Consider the following 24,727-nt stretch of genomic DNA (forward strand, 5'->3'; position numbering starts at 1 on the left):
TGTGTCAGCATTAAACATAGCTGTAGCTGCCTTCAGCAACAGTATTTATGTGTGCAGTTTTCTTGTACCTTATTTTATTGCCCCATTTTTCCACCTGTTGGCTGTGAACATCTGACAGTAGACAAAAAGGGAGAAACCAACCTTCCCCAGAAAACATGGGGACAACAAATCCAAACATGGCTGGAAACCATGGATTCTGAGGCACATTTGGGTGTATTTAATGCAAATGGTGCCACCAGTTCTTTAAACCAACAGCCTTATCAGAATCTCTCATGCAAGCAAGCTTTCAGCGTACTTGCAGATTCTGAAGCTTAATTCTTAACTTGTATCTTGCCATGTTAGTCTTCGGAACACTGAAAACTGTTCTCTTTTCTTATGATTGTCTGGGAGACAGCATTTGTTGGTGGAAATCAAAAATACTCCTCGCTTTCCATTCCTTGAGGTCTGGCTCTCTTATTTCAGGACCAGTGGAATAACTCTGACTGCTGTATGCGAAATGCTCTACACTCAAAGGGAAAGATTCTTGATGAAATGTTTTTTTGACTCTGTCTGTCATATCTTTCAAAGGATCATCAGCACCTTGTTCCAGGAGCACCTGGCTTAGAGGAACTGGCACCTGTTCTGGGACCCGGTCCAGCTATAGAAGAGCTGTTACTGACAGAGAGAAAAAGTGTGAAAGTCTGCAAGCAAGTCCGTACCAGCCTGGACACAATGCCAAGGTAGCAAAACAGGACTGGAAATTTGTTTGAGAACCTCAGTCTCAGGTACGTTGACAGCTTTACTTTTCCAAAGGCCAAATGAGTAAAGCCTTGAGATTCAACTATTTTGCAGTAACAACTTCTATCTACCTCATTTCTTGCCCCTGAACCTCTCCCCCACAATAAAAAAATCAAAGCTGCCCTTTCATAAGAGAACACCTTTTCTTATGAGACCGAAAACAATGCTGGAGTCCACTGAACTCAGAAAAATCAGTGCCTTTTAATGACTTTGGCAAGATGGACGGATTGAACTGAGTGCTTAAAGGATTTCTTGATTGGTTAGAAAAGCTTTGTCAGGCACATATACAGCCACGTACCTAGGCTAGTGTCAATATGACAATCCCCTTGAACATACAGACAGGAGAGCACCTACGCAGCCTATCATTCCAGGCTCTAACTCTGCTTACAGAGTGAAAGCAATGGCTGAAAGAATCCCTGACCTGCTTTTTTAGGGGTTAGGGTGGTGTGGAGAAAACTACCTCATGCCCATTCAAACCTTCCTCTGAACTTCAGCCCCGTTTTCAGCAGCACTTGAACAACAGATAACTTGAACATCACACAAGCTAGGTTTTAAAAATTTATTCTTTAAGCTCCATACTGGGTCTTCAGTTCTCCTTTTCCTGCACAGTCTTTGTTCCACGCAGTCTGCCCGTACGACGAGCAGCAATGAGACCAACTTTGCGCCCAGCAGGAGCATCTCTCCTGATGGTTGAAGGCTTGCCGATGTGCTGATGGTTACCACCACCAAAGGGATGTTCTACAGGCTGTGGAAAAGGAAGTAGAAGTCAAGTAATCCGTACAACAAAGCTATCATTTAGCAGCAATAAACTGATTTGAGGGAACAAGAACTTCAACTGCTTCATTTGTGACACAGCGCAGTAACTACCAAGCACATACAGCTACCCTAATTAAAAAGACATCTGGCAGCCTGCCCTGTGCTATGCCACGTCCCCACCTTGCCAAGCAAATCCTTTTTAAGCCATAAAAAAGCAAAGTGAAGACTCACATTCATGGCCACACCACGGACACGCGGCCAGCAGTTTCTCTTCGCCTTGTATTTATGGTAGGCACGGCCAGCCTTTAGGATGGGCTTGTCGATACGACCTCCACCAGCAACGATTCCTGAAAGATACCACAGCAACAGTGATGTGCAGGTGCAACAGGCAAGATGTGGGAGAAAATGCCTGAAAACAAAACCAACTCCTAACAAATATTCAATCTTAAGAACAAGCTTACAGAGACCACCCTCAAATAATCCAAACTGTCTGTCTGAACCAGTGTTTTCCAGCCACCACACACAGGATCAAGTTATCCAGCCAACTGCACACTAAGAGCTCTGTCAGGTGAAGAGACCATAGGCTGAACTTTGATGTCGATAATGGTACTGCTGTTCATTGTTAGGCTTTCAATTTCATTTTAACTGATGACATCCATAGCAGCTTCAGCACTAAACCATCTGTTAATTGTTGTTTTTTTTTTTTCCCCTAACTTTTCACCATCTGCAGATTTTACAAGCTCAGCAATTCTTTAATCACTTGAGGGCAAACAGCACTTATTTTCTGCTCTCCCACTAGCTCAAAGCATCCCCAAATCCAACAAGTTCCATTACCAAAAGTAAAGCAGGTATACCACACAAGTTAGACATCTGTCTAAAGACCATATCCAAGTAACTGCATCTAGACAAATACACCTCTAAATCACATTGCTCTCTAGCTAGTGTTGGAAACAGGGCCTGTTTTGACAACTTGCTGAGCAGCACATCAGCTCAGCTAAAGACAAGCTCCTAGTTATCCCTGCTTACCGACAACAGCTCTGTTTGCAGAAGAAATCACTTTCTTGGAGCCAGAGGGCAGCTTCACTCTGGTTTTCTTTGTTTCCGGGTTGTGAGAGATAACGGTAGCATAGTTGCCAGAAGCACGGGCCAGCTTTCCACGATCACCAGGTTTCTCCTCCAGGCAGCACACGATGGTGCCTTCCGGCATGGTGCCAACAGGCAGGACATTGCCAATGTTCAGCTGAGCTGCAAAGAGCAATCACAGAGCACCAGCTGCTTCAGTCAGGCTCCCAGATATTACTCCAGCCACAACTCTATTTAACAAGGCTCCCTGTGCACAGAAGGGCACTGCATACATGCATATGCATACCAATAGGTAGGGGGGCTTATTTGAGTTGCAACCCAAGTTTCAACATCCACTGTGGAATAAAGGCAGGCAAGAGCTGCCTGTATAGTTAAAACAATAACACTTGAGAGCACTGCAGTCAGGCCTGCTGAAACAGGCTGCATGAGGAGACTTCCATCTCCCAGAAGGAAACAATGCCTGCTTATGGTAAGTAAAGCTACAGCCTTTGTAAAGGCTCCCAGCAGCACCTCAGCATCCCATACTGTGTATTCAGACAACAGCTGCTTTAAGCCTCCTGAAATCTGTCAGGCTACCCAAGTTTAGTCTTCACTCACCTTTCTTGCCACAGTAAACAAACTGACCGGTATGGATACCCTCAGCAGCAATGAACAGCTCGGTCCTTTTCTTAAACCTGTACGGGTCACGGAATGCTATCTTGGCAAGGGGAGCACCTCGACCAGGATCATGGATTATATCCTGTGGGAACAAAGACATGCTTTGGAACAGGATACAGAATTTGTCACAGGTTCAGCAAAAATCCAAGGATTACAAAAACTGAAGATGATTACTCTTAAAGTAATTTTCACTTTGAGCCCCCCTTTTTAAGGGAATCTTGATTTTTCCAGAAGTTGAAAATAAATTCATGTGTAAGAACACCACCTCACCTACCTCTATCACAGAACAGTAACTCAAGTTTGTAAGTGTTTCTAAACTTCCAATTTTTTCTCGTCAAACTCAATTCTTTAAATGTCAAAGCATCTCCTTCTGTGCTCTGAAGATGATCTTCCTCTGAAGGGGTGAGGAGGTGGTTGCATTTTTGGGGCGCCCAACTGGGCATGGGCACCATGCTGCTGATCAGAGCCTTCATCATTGACAACTGACCAGTATGTGCAGCACTCCACCTTTAAGTATCATCACAGCCCAAACAAAAGGCACCACCTTGTCCCAGTGGGCTGTACATACAAAGGTCCTTTCTTTAAAGTGCATTCTACTATCAGCACAACACAACTCCCCTCATTCCCGTTTCTTGCATTACAGACATCTCCTAAGTGACAGAATCGATTCCAAAAGACATCAGCAGCCTACAGGAGTCAGTTCTGAGAACAACCAACAGCACTTCAGTCCCTTCAGACAGGTGAGGTTTCGGGATCGCAGGCTTTGGGGCCCACTGCTCACTGCAGAAGCCCCAGAACCCCTTTCCCCTCTTACCTTCACGATGCCCTTGATGTAGCCGTGCCTCTCGGCGAAGTCGACGGCGCGGAGCTTGGCAGGGCCCTTCCTGTGCTTCACGTGGGCGCGGAAGACGGAGCCCGCACCCTTCCTCTGGCCCCGGATGACGCGGCCCATGGCGCTCTGCGGGAAGAGACAGCGGGGCCACACTGGCCGTTACCGCCGGCGACGGCGAAGCCGTCCTTCCCCCCCGTCCCTCCCCGGAATAGAGAGATGATAGGGGGGGAAGCGCACGGACAGGCAGAAGCGCCGGCTCCGCCGCGGCCAAAGCGCGGATGGCGGCGGATAGGGGAACGCGGCGGAACAGCACCTACCTGCGCTGCGGCCTCGCTGGGAAAGAAGGAAACGCAGACGTCACCGCGGCGCCAAGGCCCTTCCGGCGCGCCGAGGGCAGCTGCTGGTCGCGCTGGTGTGACGTCACTTCCTGGCAACCGAGCGCGCGGAGCTGCTCACGCGCATGCTTTCCCCCCCCCCCCCTTCCGGCTGTGAGGTTATGCGGGCAGCGGCGCCGGCGGGGCGGGGCGGTGGCTGCGTGGCTGTACGCTCCGCTGTGTGATAGCGGAGCTTAGGAGTCTGTTTTGTTACTGGTTGGCTCTTTGTGAATTAATAAAAAGCTCACTGCTGTAGGCTTAAGTAAGCGATTGCTCCCCTGGCTTTGAACTGACTCTAAGCACCAATGTAGCAGCTAAGCCTTCCCACCAGCATGGCCATCCCTCGTAACGGGCAGAACGTCTGAGTGCTGAGGGCTCCGAGCCACTGTTCCTATGGGAGCAGGGTGGCTGTTAGGGAACATTTCTTCTCAGGAAGAGCAGTGAGGCAGTGGCACAGGCTGCCCATGGAGTTGGTACAGTCACCATCCTGGAGGTGTTCATGAACCGCGTGGATGTGGCACTGAGGGACGTGGGCAGTGGGCACGGTGTGATGGGCCGCTGGTTGGACTGGATGATCCTAGGGGTCCATGATTGTGTGGTTCTACGTCTATGACTTAGCTGCAGGGGCTATGGATGCTCTTGCAGGGGTGTGGTGACCCCTGCAAGCAGATGATGTGCTTGCTCCCTGAAGCCCTGTATGACGTATCACAACTTGACATACTGCCACAAACATACTGACTCATACGGTGTGCACAACTTGACACTTTGATTTATGGTTCCTGTTGGCTTTAGATGCGTTGTTCAGTAGCTTTTTGCTACTGAATTGGTCAAGAATCAAAGCCCTAAAGAACAACCCGAATTTCCAAATAATACCCATATTATCAGCAGCAGGTTACCTTGGTCACTCCTCTTTCATTTCTGTGCAGCAAATTAAGGAGTTGGTCATCAATTACACAAGAAAATACACGGTTGTGTAATTATTTACTACACTCATTCATTTTATTGTCCAGTATCAACTATACTTCGTATTCATTTCATTGTTATGTAATTCATAGTGTAGTCTTGCAGTGCTATCACCAGGAAATTGCAACCTTCAATTATATCATGGGCTTGGTCGGACACCTCGCTGCTCAGACAGTGCTGTAACATGGAGGGTGAGTCTGAAAGCAGACCAGTCCCTTGTTCCTCCCCACCAGCTATTTGGCTATTCTGAACATGGATACAAATGTCTGTACCATGACAGTGTGAAGAGCTGGGAGCTCACTGCCTCAAAAGATGCTGTTTGAGCCTTTCCTTTCAGCGGTGATAAACTGTTGTTACTCATTTATTTCCCTGCAGCCCCTCAGGCTGTGTTTCTGCCTGGTCAGAGCACGCTGCATGCCCACAGTTGCCATCCCTCTCTAGTCCAAACCATTCTCCTGGTGTAAAAGACATCTTAGGTAAACACTTGATCATCAAGGAATGACAGAATTGTGTTCCCTGACCCAGCCACGCTTGGGCTGAACTCACAATAAGGTTAAATATGTTGTTTAACTTGTAATAACTTCAAATGCTCACACATCTGAAGAAGCATAAAGAAGTAGTTTACATCAGATTGCAAGCAAAGGAATTGTCCAGGGTTTGTCCGAAGAATATTGCTCTGTGATACCATCTGAATCTTGGTGCTGAAGAAACAGAAGTGCCTACCAACAATTACTGTTCTGCTGAAGTTTTAGGACACAGAGGAGGTGGAGGTGCTGTGGTTTGAAGAGAAGCTGTTTCCCAAAATCCTATTCCCTGGGCTGAAATTGTCTCGTTGTTGGTGACTTTGCCGCATGAGTGGAACATCAAAGTGGAACAATCCTATGTTGGAAGAATAGTATAAGACAAAAAGCTGCTGATCATGTGAACTAAACATTACCTGCCAGTCTGAGTGCCACTGTTCTGTGGTCATTCTCTGCTGTAGCTTTGAGTCCTGAGGTTTTCGAGCATTGGACATTAACTCTGGCAGTTGCAGCTGCATTGGCTGAAGACATTACTGTCTTTACTGCTTGCCTCTCTGCCAGGAGTTACAGCTGTGTGGGAAGAGGAGCAGAGGCAGGATTCCCCTGGAGAAGGCTTCTTTTTCTATCAGAGCTCTGTGTTGGAATTTGAGGAACTTGCTCATTTGCCTGATTGCTCCCAGAGGCCAGGCAGCAAGAGGGAAGCTGTCCAGATAACCCAGGCATGTCCACTACATCTGCACAGATCCACTTGGCTACGCGAGGGCCAGAAGTCTAAGGCTTTCCAGAAAGCTTTGGCCTCCTTGAGTATGCATTATTCCTCCTGGATGCACACACAGAAATCTGGGTCTGATCTGACAGTGCTAGGCACGATAGGCTGTGTGTCCTGACCACTGCTGCTGTGCATCACAGCCTGATATTTTGGCAGCCACTTCCTTCTTTGGCTGTATAAGCTACAAGATGAAGCTGAGGTGGCCAGGGCATGGCCCCACATTCTTGCTACCATTCATTACCACTCAGCAGAGGGGAAACACAAACACATTGAGGAAGGCCAGGGCTGCTTCCATTGGATCGTGTCTCTCAGAGCCTCTCAATGTGTATCTCCCTGTTGCTGGCCAGTTTGCCAGTACAGACGACAAAAAAATACAGCCCTGATCCTGCAAATGCAGTGCACCACTTGCACAGAGGGAACAAGTGAAAGGTGTGTTGCCTTAATCCTTTCATGATGGTCACAGGTTAATTTGCTAAAGGTTAATTGCACTGTAAATAGCAAAAGGTGTGGTGTTCTGTTTGTTACAGATGGCAGCCAGGGAGAAGTTCTGATGAGACTGCTGTTTGGAGAGGAGGAAGGAGAAGCAAATGTTCTGTGGGACCCCGCTTTGAAAAGAGAACTGAGAAGAAGAGAAGCCCCTAATTAATTTGTGCATCTTTCTCAAGTGAAAAGCAGGAACATAAGGGATGGCTGTAAGACTCTTATAAACGTTTCCTCTCTGAGATTGATGTGCCCCAATGAAAATAACCCTGATCTCTTTCAGGTGGGTACATTCCTCTGTTTGTGGCCTTGCTGCCCTCTGTAGGGCTTTGCCTGGGATTAGGAACCGACACATAGACTCCAAACAGGCTGCAGCATCACAGTTCCAGCCTGCAAAAATAACGTGTGCTAATCTCAGCAAGCATGCTCAGGGCGATCCTATTACTGCACTACTCCCAGAGCAGGACACAAGGGGTGCAAAGCACCTGCTGCCACTGAGCCAAGGCAGGACCATGGAGGAATATGGAAGTGGCTGCACAGTCTGTTGAAGGGGCAACTTCTTGCTTCCTGCTGCATATTCAGAAAAATTTCCCTGCCCTGGGTTAGCAATACCCCGTATCTGACAGCAAAGGAGCTCTGTGCCCCTACACTGCCTGTAGTGACCCCACAAGGCACAGGTTACTTGGCTATGTTCAACTCTTCTGCCTTTTCAGAGGAGAAAAAAAAGCCTGTGCAAGAAACACCACAGGCCTCCCTTCCAGTGTCTGCCCCAAAATAAACACCTTTGCTCTTTCCAGAGGAGCTTCTCCAGAAAGGAGTGGGTTCTGTTTGCTGTCTTGTAATAAATATTCTCCTCAGCTGTCCCCAGCTCCCTCCTCTGCAGCCTGCTTCATTCCTAAACCGTGGAGAGGGCTCAGGAAAATTACTTGAGCTTTTCCTTCTGCTGTTACGTGAAGTAGATGAGGCCTCTGGCCTCATGGCAACCTTTTAATCATAATTAAATTGTAGCTTCTCTCTAAACCTTCTCTGTAGAAATAAGTGACCTGGAAGGCAACTTTACTCTTTAAGGGGATTTCTGCCTCTTCAGATAATAACTCACAAGGCAAAAAGAAAAGTAGAAAAGTCTTTACCAATTATTTAATGTGCACGTGCAGCCTGTGCTCTGTTCTGAGTCACTGCTTTCCTGCACCAGTGCTAGGGAAAGAACTGGCATACTTCATGGTTTGGTGACACTCACAGCATTTACTGGGCTTACAGATTTGGGGCACGAGAGAGCCCAGACTCCAGGGCAGGTTTTGTTTACAGAAGTGTGCAGGTGAGAGTCTGACAGGAGATGTCCATGTGGTGACTGCTTTCCTACACCAAAGGGACCTGACTTCTATACAGTGAAGTTTGTCCAGGAGGTTATGGTTTTTCTGGCACCTGATGTTATTTGCTATTTAATGATGTCTGGATTCTTTGTGAGAGGGGACACAGAGAGGTTTAAAGTCTCCATCGAAACAAAGCAATTTACACTCCGTATCTGTGCTTAGCTCTGCCTTATTGATTATGTGCTGGTGACCTCTAGAGGCTTCTACCCAAAAGCACCTGATTTTTCAGGATCAGAAAACCTCGGCATTCACTGTTCTGGAACAATGGGCAGAACAAGACTTTCACATTATTTCAGTTTTAGTCTTTCTTTTAGCCTTAACACTGAAGGTATTGCAGAGTTAATAATTTATAGTTATTTTTTTCATAGAATCACAGAACCACCGAATATCCCAAGTTGGAAGGGTCCCATAATGATCACTGAGTCCAATTCCTGGCTCCACACAGCACCACCCAAATTCCAAAGCCTGTATCTGAGAGTGGTGTCCAAATGCTCCTTGAACTCCAGGAGGCTTGGTTCTAGTTTCACATCTGGATACGCATTTTTTCTTAATGAGGGGCAGCTGATGGAAGAGGGGAGGAATCCTCTAAGCCGCTTTTCTTTCCTCTTGAGCAGCTGAGGTATGGGATCAAAACAGTATCAAGAAACCAAGAGAACTGAAAGGAGAGACAGAGAAGCACTGAGACATTGGGGAGTTAACTGGCAGAGGCTTACAGCCACAGAAAGGCTTAGCATGAAGCAGATAGAAAAGCTGGGGGACATGGAGCGTATCTAGAGCAATGAACTCAAGAAACTCTAGCAAGCTTGCAGTTTTACAGTGATGTGTGGTAGACCTCCTAAAGACTCCTAATTTACGAGCACCCAGCTGTTCTTCCAGACTTGTGCATTAGTTGCTTTTCCTAAAAAGACCCTCCAGCCCTGGCATTTCCTAAGGGACCTCCTACCAACACTTTAATGACAGCATTTGTGTGGTGACAACATCCCTGGAGGCTACATACAAAGCAGTTTGTGCCTCAAGTTTAGAGAACAAATACAATAGCACGAGATTTTATCCTGCTTGATAGATATGACCCATAAGAAAGGAAGAAATACATACATTCTGGATTTTGTTTTCTTGTGGCATAATGCTGGATGATTCATTTTTCTTAGCCAAATTTTTGTTATTCTCTCTTGTTTTTTTCTTTACAGTCTCTTGCCTTGTTCGTGTTCCTTTTGCTGTGTAGGCAATAGAGCTGGGGGGATTTCACGCCTCAAAAAAGAATGAGACTATGAGCTAGTGAGGAGAATTTAAAACACTCAGTAAAGGAGAAAGATTTAAAGACAAGACTTTAGAAGAATTTTTACCCAGACTGCACGAAAACTTGTCTGAGATTGAGTCAAAACTCCAGAGAAGCATAAGGGAGAAAAGCTCCTTCCTTTCAGAGAAAAAAATGGGCAAAAGGGTGGGTGGGAGAAAGCGTAAAAGGAAAGACGAGAGGAAAAAAATAATGGGAAAACAGAGGAATGAAACTCCTCCTTCCTCCAAATCTTCTTTGTTGGTTTGTTGGGTTTTTGTTTTGTTTTGTTTTTTAATTGTTATTTAATACGCCATTTAAGATTTCCATTTGCAGATGGAAAAAAGTGTGACCGGCTCCAAATATAAGAACAATGCTTGAGGGCAGGCCGAGAGAGAACAATAAATCAGAGCAGAAAATAGTTCATACAGGGAACACACAGTTATTAGAACATAAATAATCTTGTTTTCTCCTATATACAGCAGAAAACAAACACAGCTGTGTGTGCACAGGCACACGCACACGCACGTGCTCGCACACACACAAGCACATGCCTCAGTCCAGGCTCCCCGGGGCAATACTCTGGTAGCACTGAGGAGAGGCAAAGGGTACACAGAGAGGTCTGTGGCAGGGTATCTGCTGCACCACCTCCATGGAGTGGGGCAGCAGAGCAGAATGCCCAGGGAGCACTCAGAGATGAAGCCAGCTCCTGGCTGCTGGCCAGCAGGAAGCCCTGGTCCCCACAATAAAATGCAATTTCTTTCTTAGTGATTGCCACAGTTCCTAAATGCTTTCAAATTCTATGTGGTAGGATTACAAAGCGGATGGTGGCCTTAAATTGGGGCTGTGCTTGGGAGCAGGTGGCCTGGGCATGTATCCACTCCAAGTGCTACTCCAGAGATACTCAGAGATACATCCGACCATTGCAGAAATCACACAGAACTTTCCCATGTAAGTCAGATACTCTGGGTGAATCACTGCAGACTTTGTTAGGGAAGCTTGCTTGCCTCAGTGTCTTCAGGGAAGCTTCCAAAATCCAGCAAACGTGGATGCAGAGTGAGCCATGCAAGTGGGAGCAATGATGGGACGACTGATTTCCAAGAAGAAGATAATTCATCAAATCAGGGAATCATTACAGTTGGAAAAGACATCTAAGATCACCCAGTCCAACTACCACCCATCACACATGGGCCCACTGCCCATGTTCCTCAGTGCCACATCCACACAGTTCATGAGCACCTCCAAGGACGGTGACTTCACAACTTCCCTGGGCAGCCTGTGCCACTGCCTCCCTGCTCCCTTCAAGAAGAAATTTTTCCTACTATCCAGCTTGAACCTCCCCTGGAGCAACTTAAGGCTATTCACTCTCATCCTAAAATTGAAAGTGAGTCTGAGGCATCCAGACGAATCCTGTGTAGGACTAAGCTCTTTTGCCAGGAGAGGAGCAAGCTTACATATCTTTCAGCAGACCTTGCTGGGATCTGTGTGGCCATTTCCTCCCTCTCAGTGAAATTTTTCATGACGTGGATAATTCAGCATAATCACATCAACTTAACCCAGTTTAATCACCACTGTTCTGAAATTGACTTACTTTGTGCTCAGTAGAAACCAACAAGCAAAGAAGATGCTTCATAAATGATCCTTGGAAAATCTCTCCACATTTTCTAATGCACTTGAATTTTTTCTCTTAGTTCCCTCACAGTAGAGTTGGTAACTTCTGGGGCCTAAACCACAATACATCTTGGGCTTGCTAAGATAAAAATACTGACTATGATACTAATGATACCAATCACTGGAAGCCTAACCTCCCCATGGAAACACATACAAGTGGTTAAACATCTAAAGATGTTGTGCACCCTCTCTGCCTGGAGCACTGTGTACTGAGATATTGATCCAGGTATCACGGGCAATTATTTTCTTTCTTTCAAGATTTGTTTTTGGCTTGTTATTTGGCATCTAACAATCTACAACAGAATGAACTTTTATTTAGAACTAACATTTGATAGGGGATTGTCAAGATACAGCCACTTCTTCCCCCATCTCCTTTCTCCATGGTGGTCTGATGAATATTTCCTTGTTCTTCTTCAAGTGGTAATAATTCTAACTGCTATACTGTAGTGATACCTGCACGCATGGTATATGAGCTTGGCTACCTTTGTATATCTATGTGGTGCAATTCACAAAGGGGAGCACATACTAAGACTTTGCTGTCTATACTTCTTGACTTGGAATGGAGCAAAAACATTGCTTTTTGAGAACATTGCGTGTTTTAAACCTAATCAGACCAAAAGTGCTGCTTTTCTCCCTTCTCTGCTATGCGTTGCGACCTTTCGTCTTTGGTTTGTGGATTTCATATTTGTCATGCTTTGGCTGGGATAAGGTAATATTCTTTGTAGAGGCTTGTATGATGCTGTGGTTTGGATTTGCAATGAAAATAGAGAGGTTGTGGATGCCCCATCCCTGATGGCATTCAAGGCCAGGCTGGATGTGACTCAGGGCAGCTTGGCCTAGCGGTTGGTGACCCTGCACATAGCAGGGGGGTTGAAACTGGATCATCATTGTGGGCCTTTTCAACCCAGGCCATTTTATTATCCCATGATTCTATTAATAGTAGTGATAACATGCCGACATTTTAGTTGTTGCTGAGCCGTGCTACAAATAGCCAAGGACATCTCCACTTCTTACACTGCCCTACAGTGAGGAGCTGGGGAGGCACAAGGAGTCAGGAGGGGACGTAGCCAGGACAGCCGACCCAGATTAGCCAAAGGGATGTCCTATACATCCATGCTTTCCTGACGTGGCTGAACACCCACTTGCCAATGGGAAACTGTAAATGAATTCCTTGGTTTGCTCACCTTTCCAATTCTCTCCCCCATCCTGCCTGGCAAGAATGAGCGAGCAGTTGCGTGGTGCTGAGCTGCCCAACAAGGTTAAACAACAACAATACTCCATTTCTTTATTTGATTTTATTTTTATATTTTCATTATTTGTTTAGTTAGGTTTCAAGCCTCAATCTCTGAAACATGTAGCATACTGAACATCTTCACCACCTGGAAAAAAATCTCACAACCCACATTTGGGACCCAAATGCAATTTCAGTTGCCTGATTTCTCTCTTCATATCTCACAACCAATTATATCACACTCTGCCTTCACAGCCAAGCTCACTTCTTCTGAGATGACCAGCATCTCAGCACTGTCCATGGGTAAAGTACTTTGCTTAGTTCAAACCTGTTGTGAACATCAACGTTTTAGGTTGGACATAAGGAAGAACTATTTCTCCCAGAGAGTGGTCAGGCACTGGAATGGCTGCCCAGGGAGGTGGTTGAGTCACCACCCCTGGCAGTGTTCAAGAGGCATCTGGACAACATGCTGCATGATATGGTTTAGTGCTTGTGGTGGCAGTGGTGATGAGGAGATGGTTGGACTGGATGATCTTATACGTCGTTTCCAACCTTGTGATTCTATGATCAGAAGTGAGTGGGATTTGGTGTCTCCACAGACTCTGTGCCAAGGTGACTTCCTCTTGTGGCCCAACCAGAGGTGGGTATCCAAGAGCTGGCAGTCTTCCTATCTGCTACAGTTCCTGGCTCGTAGCAATGGAAACTTACTCATTTATGGCAGCGTGATTGTTTAAGGCAGGGTCTCAAACAGATCAAGACCCCCAAACCAGAGAGACTGAAGATGAGGACAGCTGAAGGGCAGCTGGAGGGCTCTCGCCACCTATGCATTCCTGCTGCAGGAATGGCTGCCAAGGAATGGGAGGCAGTGGAAGCGGATGGGCCGGGCTCTGGTAGGTGTCGATCCCAAAAAATGACTACTTATAAATAACTGAACAAGGCATTATATCCCCAAACACATTGTTGGCAGAGAAGCAGGTTGCTTGTGGTGCCTGACTGCTGTCTAGAATTCAAGGACAGTCTGCATTTAATCCTTTTGAAACTTCGCAAGTAAGAATTCTTTCAGCATGAACTGAAACTTTCGACCACCACAAAACACATGGTAAGGTTACATGTCCTCACTTCCTCCCTATTGCCACAATATGGCCTTCATACTTGTGTGATTGAATCATCAGATTGCCAATGCTAACACCCAGCCTCCAGCACTGCTACTACGCAGTAGGGAAACAGAACACACGTCGGACAGAACCTGACAAAGCAAAACTTGGATTTAGGTCAAGCAAAGCAAACAGGAGTTACTTGTACACTATACCTGGATCCCATTCAAACACAAAGCCTGATGAATTCACACTAGCCCAGACACGCAGGATGGTATCTCCCTTTTTCTTTCTGTAGAGATTTCTTTCGAGATAGTATGTTCAGCTCCTTGTTTTGGTGCCCCCACAACATCCATTTTCACATGCTGCCTGGCCGCCGCCTGCATTATGGCAAGCAGACAACTTGCATGCTCCACTTATTAACACAAACTGCAGAATTCACGGCTGACACAGGGCATGCCTGAACCATCAAGATATGTGTCTCTCTTACTGCAGCCTCAGCTCTGCCAGCTTGCCATTACTCACTCATTTACCACTCAGTAGAGCTACAGCTGCTATCACAGAGCAAACGGTTCAGACTCAGACTGCCTAGCTTGGCCTCCTCCAAACTTTGACCAGGAAACCCTCTGCTCAACACAGTAACTTCTGTTGGGCAATCGAGGCTCCACAGGGCATCCTGCCTTCACGTGATGATGTCTAAGGTGGTGAACACCTCTCATCCTGGTGGTCTTTGAGATTTTGTCTCCCACCCCACTCTTCCTTGATCCCTTACCAATTCCCTCTGGCTGCTATTGCTTCTAAGATAGCAGATTTTTGTTTGAGTTCCAGAGTTGGCAAAGGCTTTCGACTGCATTTTAGTCTGGTTTTGTAGAGGCTTCGGTGAGTAATATCTTAATTCCTGTTTCACTGGTTGCTGGAGTTTTGAATGTTGTCCCTTCCTGTTCTCCGGGCCACCTCAGGGCTCCTCAGTGTAATTCCTTCTGCAATAAAGATGACATATAGTACTAATCTTTTGATTCCTGTAAGTATTATTATTCCACAATAAATGCATATGGGGATTATTATTTTATCAGTTATACACTGAAAATTAAAAAGTACAGATATCACAGATATAAAATACACTGAAGCTAGCCACAAAGTATTTCTCAGCTTTGCCAATTCATGATGGAAAAGTGATTGAATCAGACTGAGAGTTAAGCAACCTCACTTAAAGGTTTAAGATTGATTTGACAGTTGGAGAGTACAAGGATACCCGGGCTTTTATGGGAGCACTTGGGACTAGGATGCACCGTGAGTGTTTTGTCAGCCTGTACAAGAAACCAATTTAGTACAGTTCTATGTGTTCCTCAGCTCATACTCAACATTTAACATGTACACGCCTCAATCTTGAAACAATTTTCAATGTTTCTATTAAAAACATATGCAATCTAGGCAGTCAGCTGCAGTATGATTTCCCTGGGACATCTCTTACACTGGGGTTGCTGAAATGCTCTCAAGCTCTTCTAAGGGAAGCCCACAGCTCCCCTCTACAGCACGTCCACCCTCCGCTTCTGCACCTGCAGGTGGTTCTGGAAGGCCAACACTGTAGAGCGCAGTTAACACTTACTCTTCCAATTTCTCTCCACTCTGTACTTTATAACAGTTAATTAGCGTGAGTTTTCTTCACACCACCAATTCACATTGGCTCTCATGTGCTTGGGTACCCCATCCATCACTGGTACAGTAACTGCATTTTCAGAATACATCTCACAGTCCAGAGCAGGGCAGTGAGTTAGACACAATGGTTCCTATGTGCTGTAATTGTTGCCTTGAATGCATTCATCACTTTCCTTTTCTACCTTACTCATCTACTTGTACATAAACTAGAAGTCCTGGTGGATACATAAGAAAAAACTTTTTCTCTCAGAGAGAGGCCAGGCACTGGAATGGCCTGCCCAGGGAGGAACAGAGTCTCTGTCCCTGGCAATGTTCTGGATGAGAAGCTACGAGACATGGTTCAGTGGCTTGTGGTAGCAGTGGTGATGGGAGGAAGGTTGGAATGGATGATCTTGTAGGTCCTTTCCAATCTTGTGATTCTACGATTCTATACTGTTAGTGCAGGCTCAAGGACTTGGGATTTTACTGTTTTGTGGTAGGATAACATTGGCAAGTCACTAGGTGCCCATCAAGCTGCTCTCTCACTTCTCTTCAGAAAGAGAAAATACAATGGAAGAGCTCATGGATTTGAGGGAAAGACAGGGACAACATTCAGTGATTACTATCACAAGCAAAATAGGCTACTTGGGGAAGATTAATTATATTTATGGCCTATTATTAATAGGGCACCAAGAAATAAAAACAGACTGAAAACATCTCTCACCTTTTTTCAGGCTCAACTTCTACTTCCTTCCCTCAATGAGCGCAGGGGAACAGGGAAAGGGGGCTATGGTCAATCCATAAAGCTTCATTTCTTCTGCTCCTCCATGGTCACTCTCTACTTCTGCTCTTTGTGGATCCCTCCCACGAGATGTCATCCTTTCTGGTCTGATCCCACATGGGCTTTCCACACGCTGCAGCACTCCCAGCACTGTTCCAACACCGTACCAAGCTCTGTACAATGTAGTCTACCCTTCAGGCACTGCTCCACACAGCTCCCCACGGGCAGCAGCTCCCTCTGCCCTCCTGCCCCTCTGCACATCGCTCTCCATGGGCTGCAGCTCAGGCCTGAGCTGCTCCTACAAGGGCTGTTATCTGACATGGGGCAGCTGCTGGGCTTCTTGCAGGCCACCCCACTGCAAAAACCTCGCCACATTAATCCAGAGGAGGAGTAGGAGTTCTTTGTCAGCCAATGCATTGTCTGTATTGTTGCCATACATTAATGGAGCTGGAATAAAATTGGCACAGTATCCAGTTTCATCCAAATGAGGCTGTTGAGCAGGATCCAGAAGACTGGTATACAAAGAGAGTAAGCACGCTGTTTAAACAGAAACAAAGTCCATGATTTATTTCATTATTTACTAAGTGCCACCATGGTGCTTGCTACCATCTAAACACTGTCTGCCCCAGGTCATTAGTACTACTAGACAAACCAGGTTCAAGATTCAAATACCTTACATGCACCATTTTCAGAACAAAACTTTTAAGAGCGACTTAAAAGTTTCTGCATGGCAGAAATTTGTAGAAGAATAGTGCTAATTAAACATTAGACATCAAAATAGGTAAGTATTCCAATGCAAAGAAATTCCCATTTGAAGAGCTAACTTCCTACTGTTCCCTATAATTACTCCTCACTGAGTACTGCTGTAACACATAGTACGCCCTGTTGAAAATATAAGGAATGCCAGACTGGTCTTTTTGTTGTACAATAAGGAACATCCATTCATCCACGAAGTGTGAAGAACTAGTGAGAGTTAAATATCTTAAGATATCAGGTTGAAATAACCCTAAGAGCGTATAATTCCTCAGTGAAGATGTCAGTAAGTGTAAAAAAACGTATCTGCACGCTTAGGTCAGTAAAGATTGTATCTTAGATAAGGCTGCTTAAAAGACTGAGCTCTCAAAAGAATTACAGATTATTCTAGTCCCACAAAAAATCATCCTGTTTTTAATTATAGCATTAAAGACAAAACCACAACATTTTAAGTTCTGCCGGCATAGCAAGTGATCATTATAAATCTGGATAAGGGATCACAGAAATTGTACACAGTGACTGTGAGATATCGGAGAAGTTGGTGGCCCTGCATGTGGCAGGGGGTTGGAGATTCATGACCCTTGAGGTCCCTTCCAACCCTGGCCATTCTGTGATTTTTGTCTGTTAAATGTTTTATATTTCAAAAAAATCATGAACACTTGTGCTTAGCCAAGCAATGCTTAGCCAAGCAACTTGGTCACAGGACCTTTCAGCATAAACTGTTCTTAAAAGGACACTGTCAACTCAAAACTGGTCTGTTTTTCAGAAGTTTTTCAAGATGTTTTAGTATATTAGTCCCTGGGGCAATGCCTATTCTTTTGTCACAGTTCTTAACTGATTTTTCAGTGCTTTACTTCACCCTGCTGCAGCATCAGTCTCTATGCAAGCTCAGTGAATCAAGAATCAAGGAGAATAAGGGCAAGCTGAGAGCCTGAAAAGCACTATCAAAACATGAAAGTAAGCCAGTGGAGCTACACACAGAACTAAAAATGTATATTTTCTTTTAATTCTCAGTGCAAGGAATAGTTAAGAGAAAAAGAGAACTATGTAACGATGTTCTTACAATTTAACAATTATAGCAAATGCTGTAATAAAAAGAGGAAGGATGGACAGAATAGAAAATTCTCTTGAGACTGAAGTAAGAAAATGACTCTTTATAAAGAAAAACATTTTTTTAAATACAAAAGAGCCAGCCAAAATAAGAGTGCAATGTGTTGTGGAACAGTTGTACAGCACAGCTCCTCTATCTTCTTGGCACTCAGAAACAAACGTTTGCTATGAATACCATGATCCAAAGCCAGGATAAACTGCTGGAGATCATTACACTGACTCCAGTGGATACTGCAGGCCAAATGGGGAAAGCAGTGCCTCAGGCCACCAGACAAGTGTTGCAGTGCATTTTATTATGTTGCATTTGTCTCAAAAAGGCCTACTCTGCTGATAGGATTTGTGTAGCTGGGCCCTTCTTTCTGCAGGAACCCCAAACGATACCAACACAAATCCTTCAGCACACTTTCAGACATTACAAAGCTGTGGCCTGGGACAGAGTAGAACACGACAAAAAGCCCTCCAAACTGAAGGCTCCTAGAGTTTAGGGTATGCTGCTTGCACCAGGTGTAAGATCAGTAAATATATAGATGCTGTATAGCATTGTATGATCAATAAGCATGCAGAGAAGTTAGGCTGGTAAGATTATCACATGGGAAAAGATAATGAGATAAATGAAAAGTGCTCACCAACATTGTAGGCTCACAAGAAACTCCACAGGAGTCTGGAGCAACCTCCAGACACAGATCCTTCCTTGGTGGCAGTCAGTCCTTAAATGGGGTCTAGGAGAGGTGCAGCCAGGCTCCACCCCTTCTGATCGCACAGCTGAATTGCCTTCACCTGGGCTCTGTGGCTGACTCAGCGCTCACCTCAGGTGATCAATCAGAGGTTCAGGCCGTGATTCAGCAGTTCCCATACAACCAGATTTATCTCAACACTAGTTACATGACCAGCATCACATCAGAAAAAAAGCTCAGACTGATTCTAATTCTGACTGTGCTGTCAGTTTGCCTGGAGTTTTACAAGTTGCACTGTGTGTTTATCCAACTGTTTCTGATGACTTTCTTGGAAAGCTATTTGCAAGGTTGGAAAATCCCTAACTCTTCCTGATTGTTGCAAGAATTTGTGACTGACAAGTCAATACTTGTACAGCTAGACCTCTGTAAATAAGGAACGCAAGCTATTATCATGTTCTGGTAAGTGGGAATTCACTTCTTGAAAATACCAGCCAGGAATCATTCTCTATGCAAATGCATAGAGATGCGTGAAGAGGTAGAATTGCTAACACACATACAGGCAGATACATCTGCTGTGAAACCCTTTCCCTCATCTCAGCTCCTTTTTAGCAACCAACGTTAGCTGTCTAACTTTAGATGACAAGTAGGCAGAAGCACCCTTTGGAGGTGCTGGTGTCTCCCATTGACTCAGCAGATGACTAACCTCCACGCTGGTGCCTGCAGGCAGGCTGTGTATATCTTTCCCCTCCCACTGTGCCAGACCCTCACTGGGCAGTTCTCAGCACACAGCAAGGAGCTCGCATGCTGCACAAACATCATCCCTAACGTCTGCTGTGATCTTAAAACACAATTACAAAATGGTCATTGGCCAAAGGGCGCGCTTCTTAAAATGGCAGCCAAAGTAAAAGCTTGGGACACCGCTCTTTTCCTCCGCTTTCTTTTTTTCTGATTTGTCTTCCCAGCTGTTCTAATTGTTGCCTAGTATTTGGCAGTGCAGTAAAAGCTGCTGTTGCTGGAGTGTTTGAAAAAATAAGATAACCTTCTGTTATACTTTATACTTGGGTCCATTCATGAAGATTGGAACTTTCTGTCTTGCAAAGGCAGTGTGCTAATATTCCTGAGATACTCTACAGTTCCATAGGTGTGGAAAAAGAAGCCAAATCAAATCTAAAGGAATTTTTTTTTTTTTTAATGGAAAACATATTCCAGCTTTAACAACACTCTAGGATTTTGTTTTGGTTTCTTTATTGCAATGACTTATGATGTGCAAACTTCACATGCGCTTGCTGAAGTCATGTGTCTGCCTTATTTTAGCTTCGAAAATAACAGCAATGCCAATATTCTTTACTGTCATACTGGGCAACTTGAGAAGTTCTGAACCACAACAACTTTATGGTACTCAAAAAAGCAAACAGTGCTTTTCCATCCTTTGGCTGAGGAATAAAGTAGTAGGTTCTCCAGAAGGGCCCTCTACACATCATAAGACTTTCTATAAACACCTTGACACTGCTAAGGCTGGTAAACTTCCACTTTCGTCAGTAAAGGTGTGTTTCCCATTTGGGACCATCTGACAAAAGGTTGTCTCATTCCATATCTGCCTGGCCTGCCTTAAGCCCAACTGAGCTACGGACAGGTAAAAACACCAGAATTCTGTTAGTATTGGTAGCACCAATGCTACATACATTATTAGAGATTAAATCCTTCAAAATAAAGACAAATAGAACCCAAAAACAGCTCCCCACCCCTCTCCTTACCTTTCAGGTAGGCCCTTCAGAGGACTTAAACTAAGCAGGAAGTCTTCCACTGCTGTCATTTAAGTCAGTTTCCTGAATGTATCTCTGCAGTTCTGCAAACAGCCACAGAGAGAGAGGGGTGGAAAGGCAGGCAGTTGACTTCCCTGTTTCAGTAAGTGCAATGCTCATTCTTGCAGGTATAAAAGGGCAGCATGCAGCCATCTATATAAAGAATGTTCTTCAGATGGGTTATGTATAACTCCGTGATGGCAAGGGTATCAAATGAAGGTCGAACATCAGAGACCTTTAGGCACTTACGAAATATGACTCATGGACTAATTAACTGCCTGTCAGATTTTCCATTATAAAACTTTAACCACATTCCGTATCTGCACAGAACCAACCAACACCTGTAAAAGTACAAACAAACAAGTGGTTGTATGTGCATTTGCACAGCAGTGGGACAGGAGATGTGCTTTGGTATCACAAGAAGGTTTTTTTCTTAATTATAAACTATTAACTAAGGAATAAAAATGAGAGGAAGAAAATGGAGACAATTCAATGGTAGTAAAAATAATATTTTCAAGTGCACATTTTGCAAAGACTCTCCAAGATAAATCTTTAGAGTTCAACTGTATCAAATGAATACAACCCCAAAATTCCTCTCTGCAGAATGTCATTATTTTAGCCATGGCGTTTCCTAATCCAAGTGTTTGCTTTTTCAATTCCACATGCTGGCATGAGCAAAAGTGGAAAAGCAACTACTCCTGTTCTGAAAAATGTTTATTGTTAAGTTTTGTAAGTATTAAAATACTTAGTTAAAAATGAAGACATTGCTTTCCATTTTCAAAATTAGTGAAAGTCTTGGCCATCAGACCTTGATACATCTCTCAGAAGCCATTGTATCTTTATTGTTCCAAGGTGTCCGTAAATTAAAGGCAAAAGGTGTGCTCTGAGGATTCCTAACAGGAAGTGGTGCTTCTGACCTATACATCATCAATTTAATGAACTCAACATGTGACTTTCAGCTCATCTAATTTTAGATGTCTATCTTGTCATCTGCTGCACCGTTGACACTTGACTAAGGTATGTCTTATCTGATCTGGTTTAGGTATCTACCTTAGGATGAGATGATTCATCAGAGTGTGATTTTTCTTTCCAGTGGCTGTAACCTTGTCCTGGGCTCTAGCTAGGCTAGAGAGCCTTTATCTATAGCCATCTACAGCTGATAAAATGAGCCTTGCCTGAACGAATGTTCTGCCTCCAGAGAGTTGGTAATTTGTGCAAAATGTGTTGGTTACCACTGTTGCTACTGGGATGTTTTGTCTGTATCACAAAAACACTACCACATCTGGCACAGACAAATCATAATAGTCTGAAACAGCCTAGAGGCTAACGACTTTAGAGGAAACCCCAAACACTTAGGTAAACTTCAACAGCACATATTATTTGTGCCTCTAGAGATGTTCCAGATCAGAAGTTAGGTATGGAGTTCTCACTACACCTACCACTGTGGCATCTAACCTGTGAGGACAAAAGTCTCAGTATCCATGCCTGTTAGTCAGGTCAATTCATAAACACTATTTCCAGGGAAGTGTACAGCTACTGCTCTGTTGGAAGTTCAGAAGATGTGGACTATAAAGGTCTATGAAGAATAATTTAGTCTTGAAAAGTCTGAGAAGATGCCATTACACAAATATACAAAACAAAGCTGCAGAGAGGAAGGAAATAAGCAACTCTTCCCGTTTACTATGAGTAGTCTAAAAAACAATGAGCTTATAGTACAAGGAAAATTATGTTAGCGTAAAGAGAAGTGCCACACAACAAGAAGCCATGCAGCCACTCCTTTGAGCTGAACAGAAGCACCATGCCATCTCTTAGACAAAGGGCTGTATGGCCAGGAAGTCGATCTAAGAACAGACAGCAGCTCCTGCTTCCCTGCCTCTTAGGAGAGAGCAGTTCCTGCTGGGGTTGGGAGCCCTCCCCCAGCTTAGGAATGCAGTTGTTCTGGAGATCCAGTTTGAGAGCATCCATGCGGAGTAAAGGGACATTCCTAATCTTAAGGCAGCGTGATGGACTGGGTGTCTCACCTCCCCTCTAACTTACAAGATGTGTTAGCTGCAAGGGGTGTGATTGCGAACTGAAGCCTAAGCGTTATAACCTCTTGCAACGGAGTGGACCAGAACACCAGCTACATCAGCTGCACAGCTGGCCAAAGCGAGCAAAAGGGAGGGAGGGAGGTCTTTGAAGAACTCATCTGGGAAGAAAAAAAAAGACACAGTTAGAAAAAGAGTTTTCTCCTAACGTAAAAAGAACTATGACTTTTCCCTCCGCAGCAATCACGAGAGAGAAGACTGAATTATGCAGCTGAACGCTCTTTTTTAATGCTCTTTCTATAGGAAATACTGTTGCAACACTTGTAGAAAATATCAGGGATGCGAGGAAACTTGAAGAGGCAAAAGTAAGAACTGAAACAAAACTGACGCTAAGTGTGCGGTGCCCAAGAAGTCCAGCCACAAGCCGGTGCACTCCAGCCACTCAAACCCCACCACCATTAAGATTATGTCCAGATCTGTTGCGAAGGAGGAGAAAGGACGCCATCTGTCAAAATCCTCATGACTCCTGGGTGAATTCTCATGCTTGGTTGCCGCGAACAAGGTTTGGACATCCTTTCGTGTCTTTTCAGAGCTGACAGTATCTCCATGCAGCCACGGCTCGGGGAGCCATCGGGACTAACCACTCTTCTTTGTCTCCAAATCCGTCTTTGTGAAGCAGCGGGCAGATGCCCGGGGGCTCGATGACCTGCTAATCAGGTGTCATTAACACAGGCATTCAGAGCCCTTTCTGCTGGGCGCTCCCACTGGGGCTTCCACCCGCAGGCCTCTCCACTCCTCACACCTATACGAATCTTTCCAGTTATCGTTATAAATCTCTGTACCGCTTTCACTCCCTCCCGGCTGTTGGAAACCCCTCAGTGGCCGAGGGACACACGTGGGGAAGGGAACCTTCGCCCTTTCTCTTGAAGACCAGCACTGTGTTTGGCTCGTGGGCCCTCGAGGCATTTAGAAAGGGTAATTGGAAGAGAAAGAAGTTTACAGAAACCATATGAAGAAGCACTAGTGCCTTCTTCAAAGCATAATATTAATGCTGCTTAATATAGGAGCCGTCTTGACTGGGTGCCTATTTGGATTTAGATAATTGCTAGCTTACCAGTTCAAACCAGTTCAAAATGAGAATGCACAGCATCCAGGATTCACTCATGTGCCTCTTGGTTTGTTTTTTTTTTTTGTTTGTTTGTTTGTTTTTTGTTTTTTTCCCCTGCTGCTGAAGTCTGCCTCATTTCATCTTCCTTCATCTCCTGTTACTTTGACCCCGCCAACAGGAGAAAGATGACTTGTAAAACTGCAAGTTGTTCATAACCCAGTACAGGCCAGGCATTCACAGAGCGATCAAAGAGGGGCAATAAGTGGATATGTATGATTTTTTTCATATTGGGCAAGACTATAATCTTATTTATCGATTTTGTAAAGGCTGTGTTTTTAAGTATTTAACCTCTGTTCCATGCATTCTGTCTTCTGCTGAGGTGAAGACCCTGACATGCCATTTCTTCCCATTGGGAGGGCACAATCCACAGTAGAAAGTGCTGGACTCTCTTTGTTCTGGTGTAGCTTTGCAAGTTCTTCCTGATCGACCTGATCTAACTTGAAATAAGCCATTTATATTCCTGCAAAGGAATACCAGGTTATCCACATGGCCTTTTGCCCAGGCTTAACATAATTCCTTTAAGACAAACTGCAAATGAATAGTCGTGCAGTTTTCCTGTGCAGGCAAGCCCTTAATCTAATTGGAGCATGGAAAACAGCATCTGAGAAGGCAAAACAGTGTGTAGACTTGGGCAGTGAGAGTGGGAGGTAATCTGAGGTGGTGTCCACTGGGGCTGATGGAGAGATCTGAATGCAGAAAGCTAAAAGTGATTTAAGGTTTTTAAAATCCAAACTAGCAAGGATTGCAGGGATATGAAAAATAGAACCTGAGCCTGAACTTTTCCATGTTCCGAGAACTTCCATCTTCCTTTTGTTTTGAAACGGACAGGGTTCTGAAAATGCTAAACCTGCAGCATATAGGTAGTGCTGCCTCTCAGTATTAACTATTTAAAAATAGAGCTCTCCCTTAATAAGGAGTGCTAGCAA

The 24,727-nt window shown here is 44.7% G+C and overlaps 1 protein-coding gene and 1 long non-coding RNA gene across 2 annotated transcripts; both read right to left on the reverse strand.

Moving 5' to 3' along the window:
- Positions 1–1,322: 1,322 nt before the first annotated feature.
- Positions 1,323–4,521, reverse strand: RPL8 (ribosomal protein L8). Its single transcript, XM_052674323.1, has 6 exons — positions 4,423–4,521; positions 4,088–4,231; positions 3,214–3,355; positions 2,560–2,778; positions 1,765–1,880; positions 1,323–1,522 (listed from the first exon to the last, which is right to left on the reverse strand). The coding sequence occupies exons 2-6, from the start codon at positions 4,223–4,225 to the stop codon at positions 1,364–1,366; spliced, it is 774 nt and encodes a 257-aa protein (XP_052530283.1). The 5' UTR covers positions 4,226–4,231; positions 4,423–4,521; the 3' UTR covers positions 1,323–1,363.
- Positions 4,522–4,719: 198 nt separating this feature from the next.
- LOC128076546 (uncharacterized) lies at positions 4,720–20,546 on the reverse strand. Its single transcript, XR_008204438.1, has 3 exons — positions 18,757–20,546; positions 16,211–16,804; positions 4,720–14,831 (listed from the first exon to the last, which is right to left on the reverse strand). It is a non-coding gene; the product is annotated as an uncharacterized LOC128076546 (long non-coding RNA).
- Positions 20,547–24,727: the final 4,181 nt, after the last annotated feature.

The sequence above is a fragment of the Tympanuchus pallidicinctus genome, unplaced genomic scaffold, assembly GCF_026119805.1.
Source record: "Tympanuchus pallidicinctus isolate F22 unplaced genomic scaffold, pur_lepc_1.0 scaffold14, whole genome shotgun sequence".
In the NCBI taxonomy this organism is placed as follows: domain Eukaryota; kingdom Metazoa; phylum Chordata; class Aves; order Galliformes; family Phasianidae; genus Tympanuchus; species Tympanuchus pallidicinctus.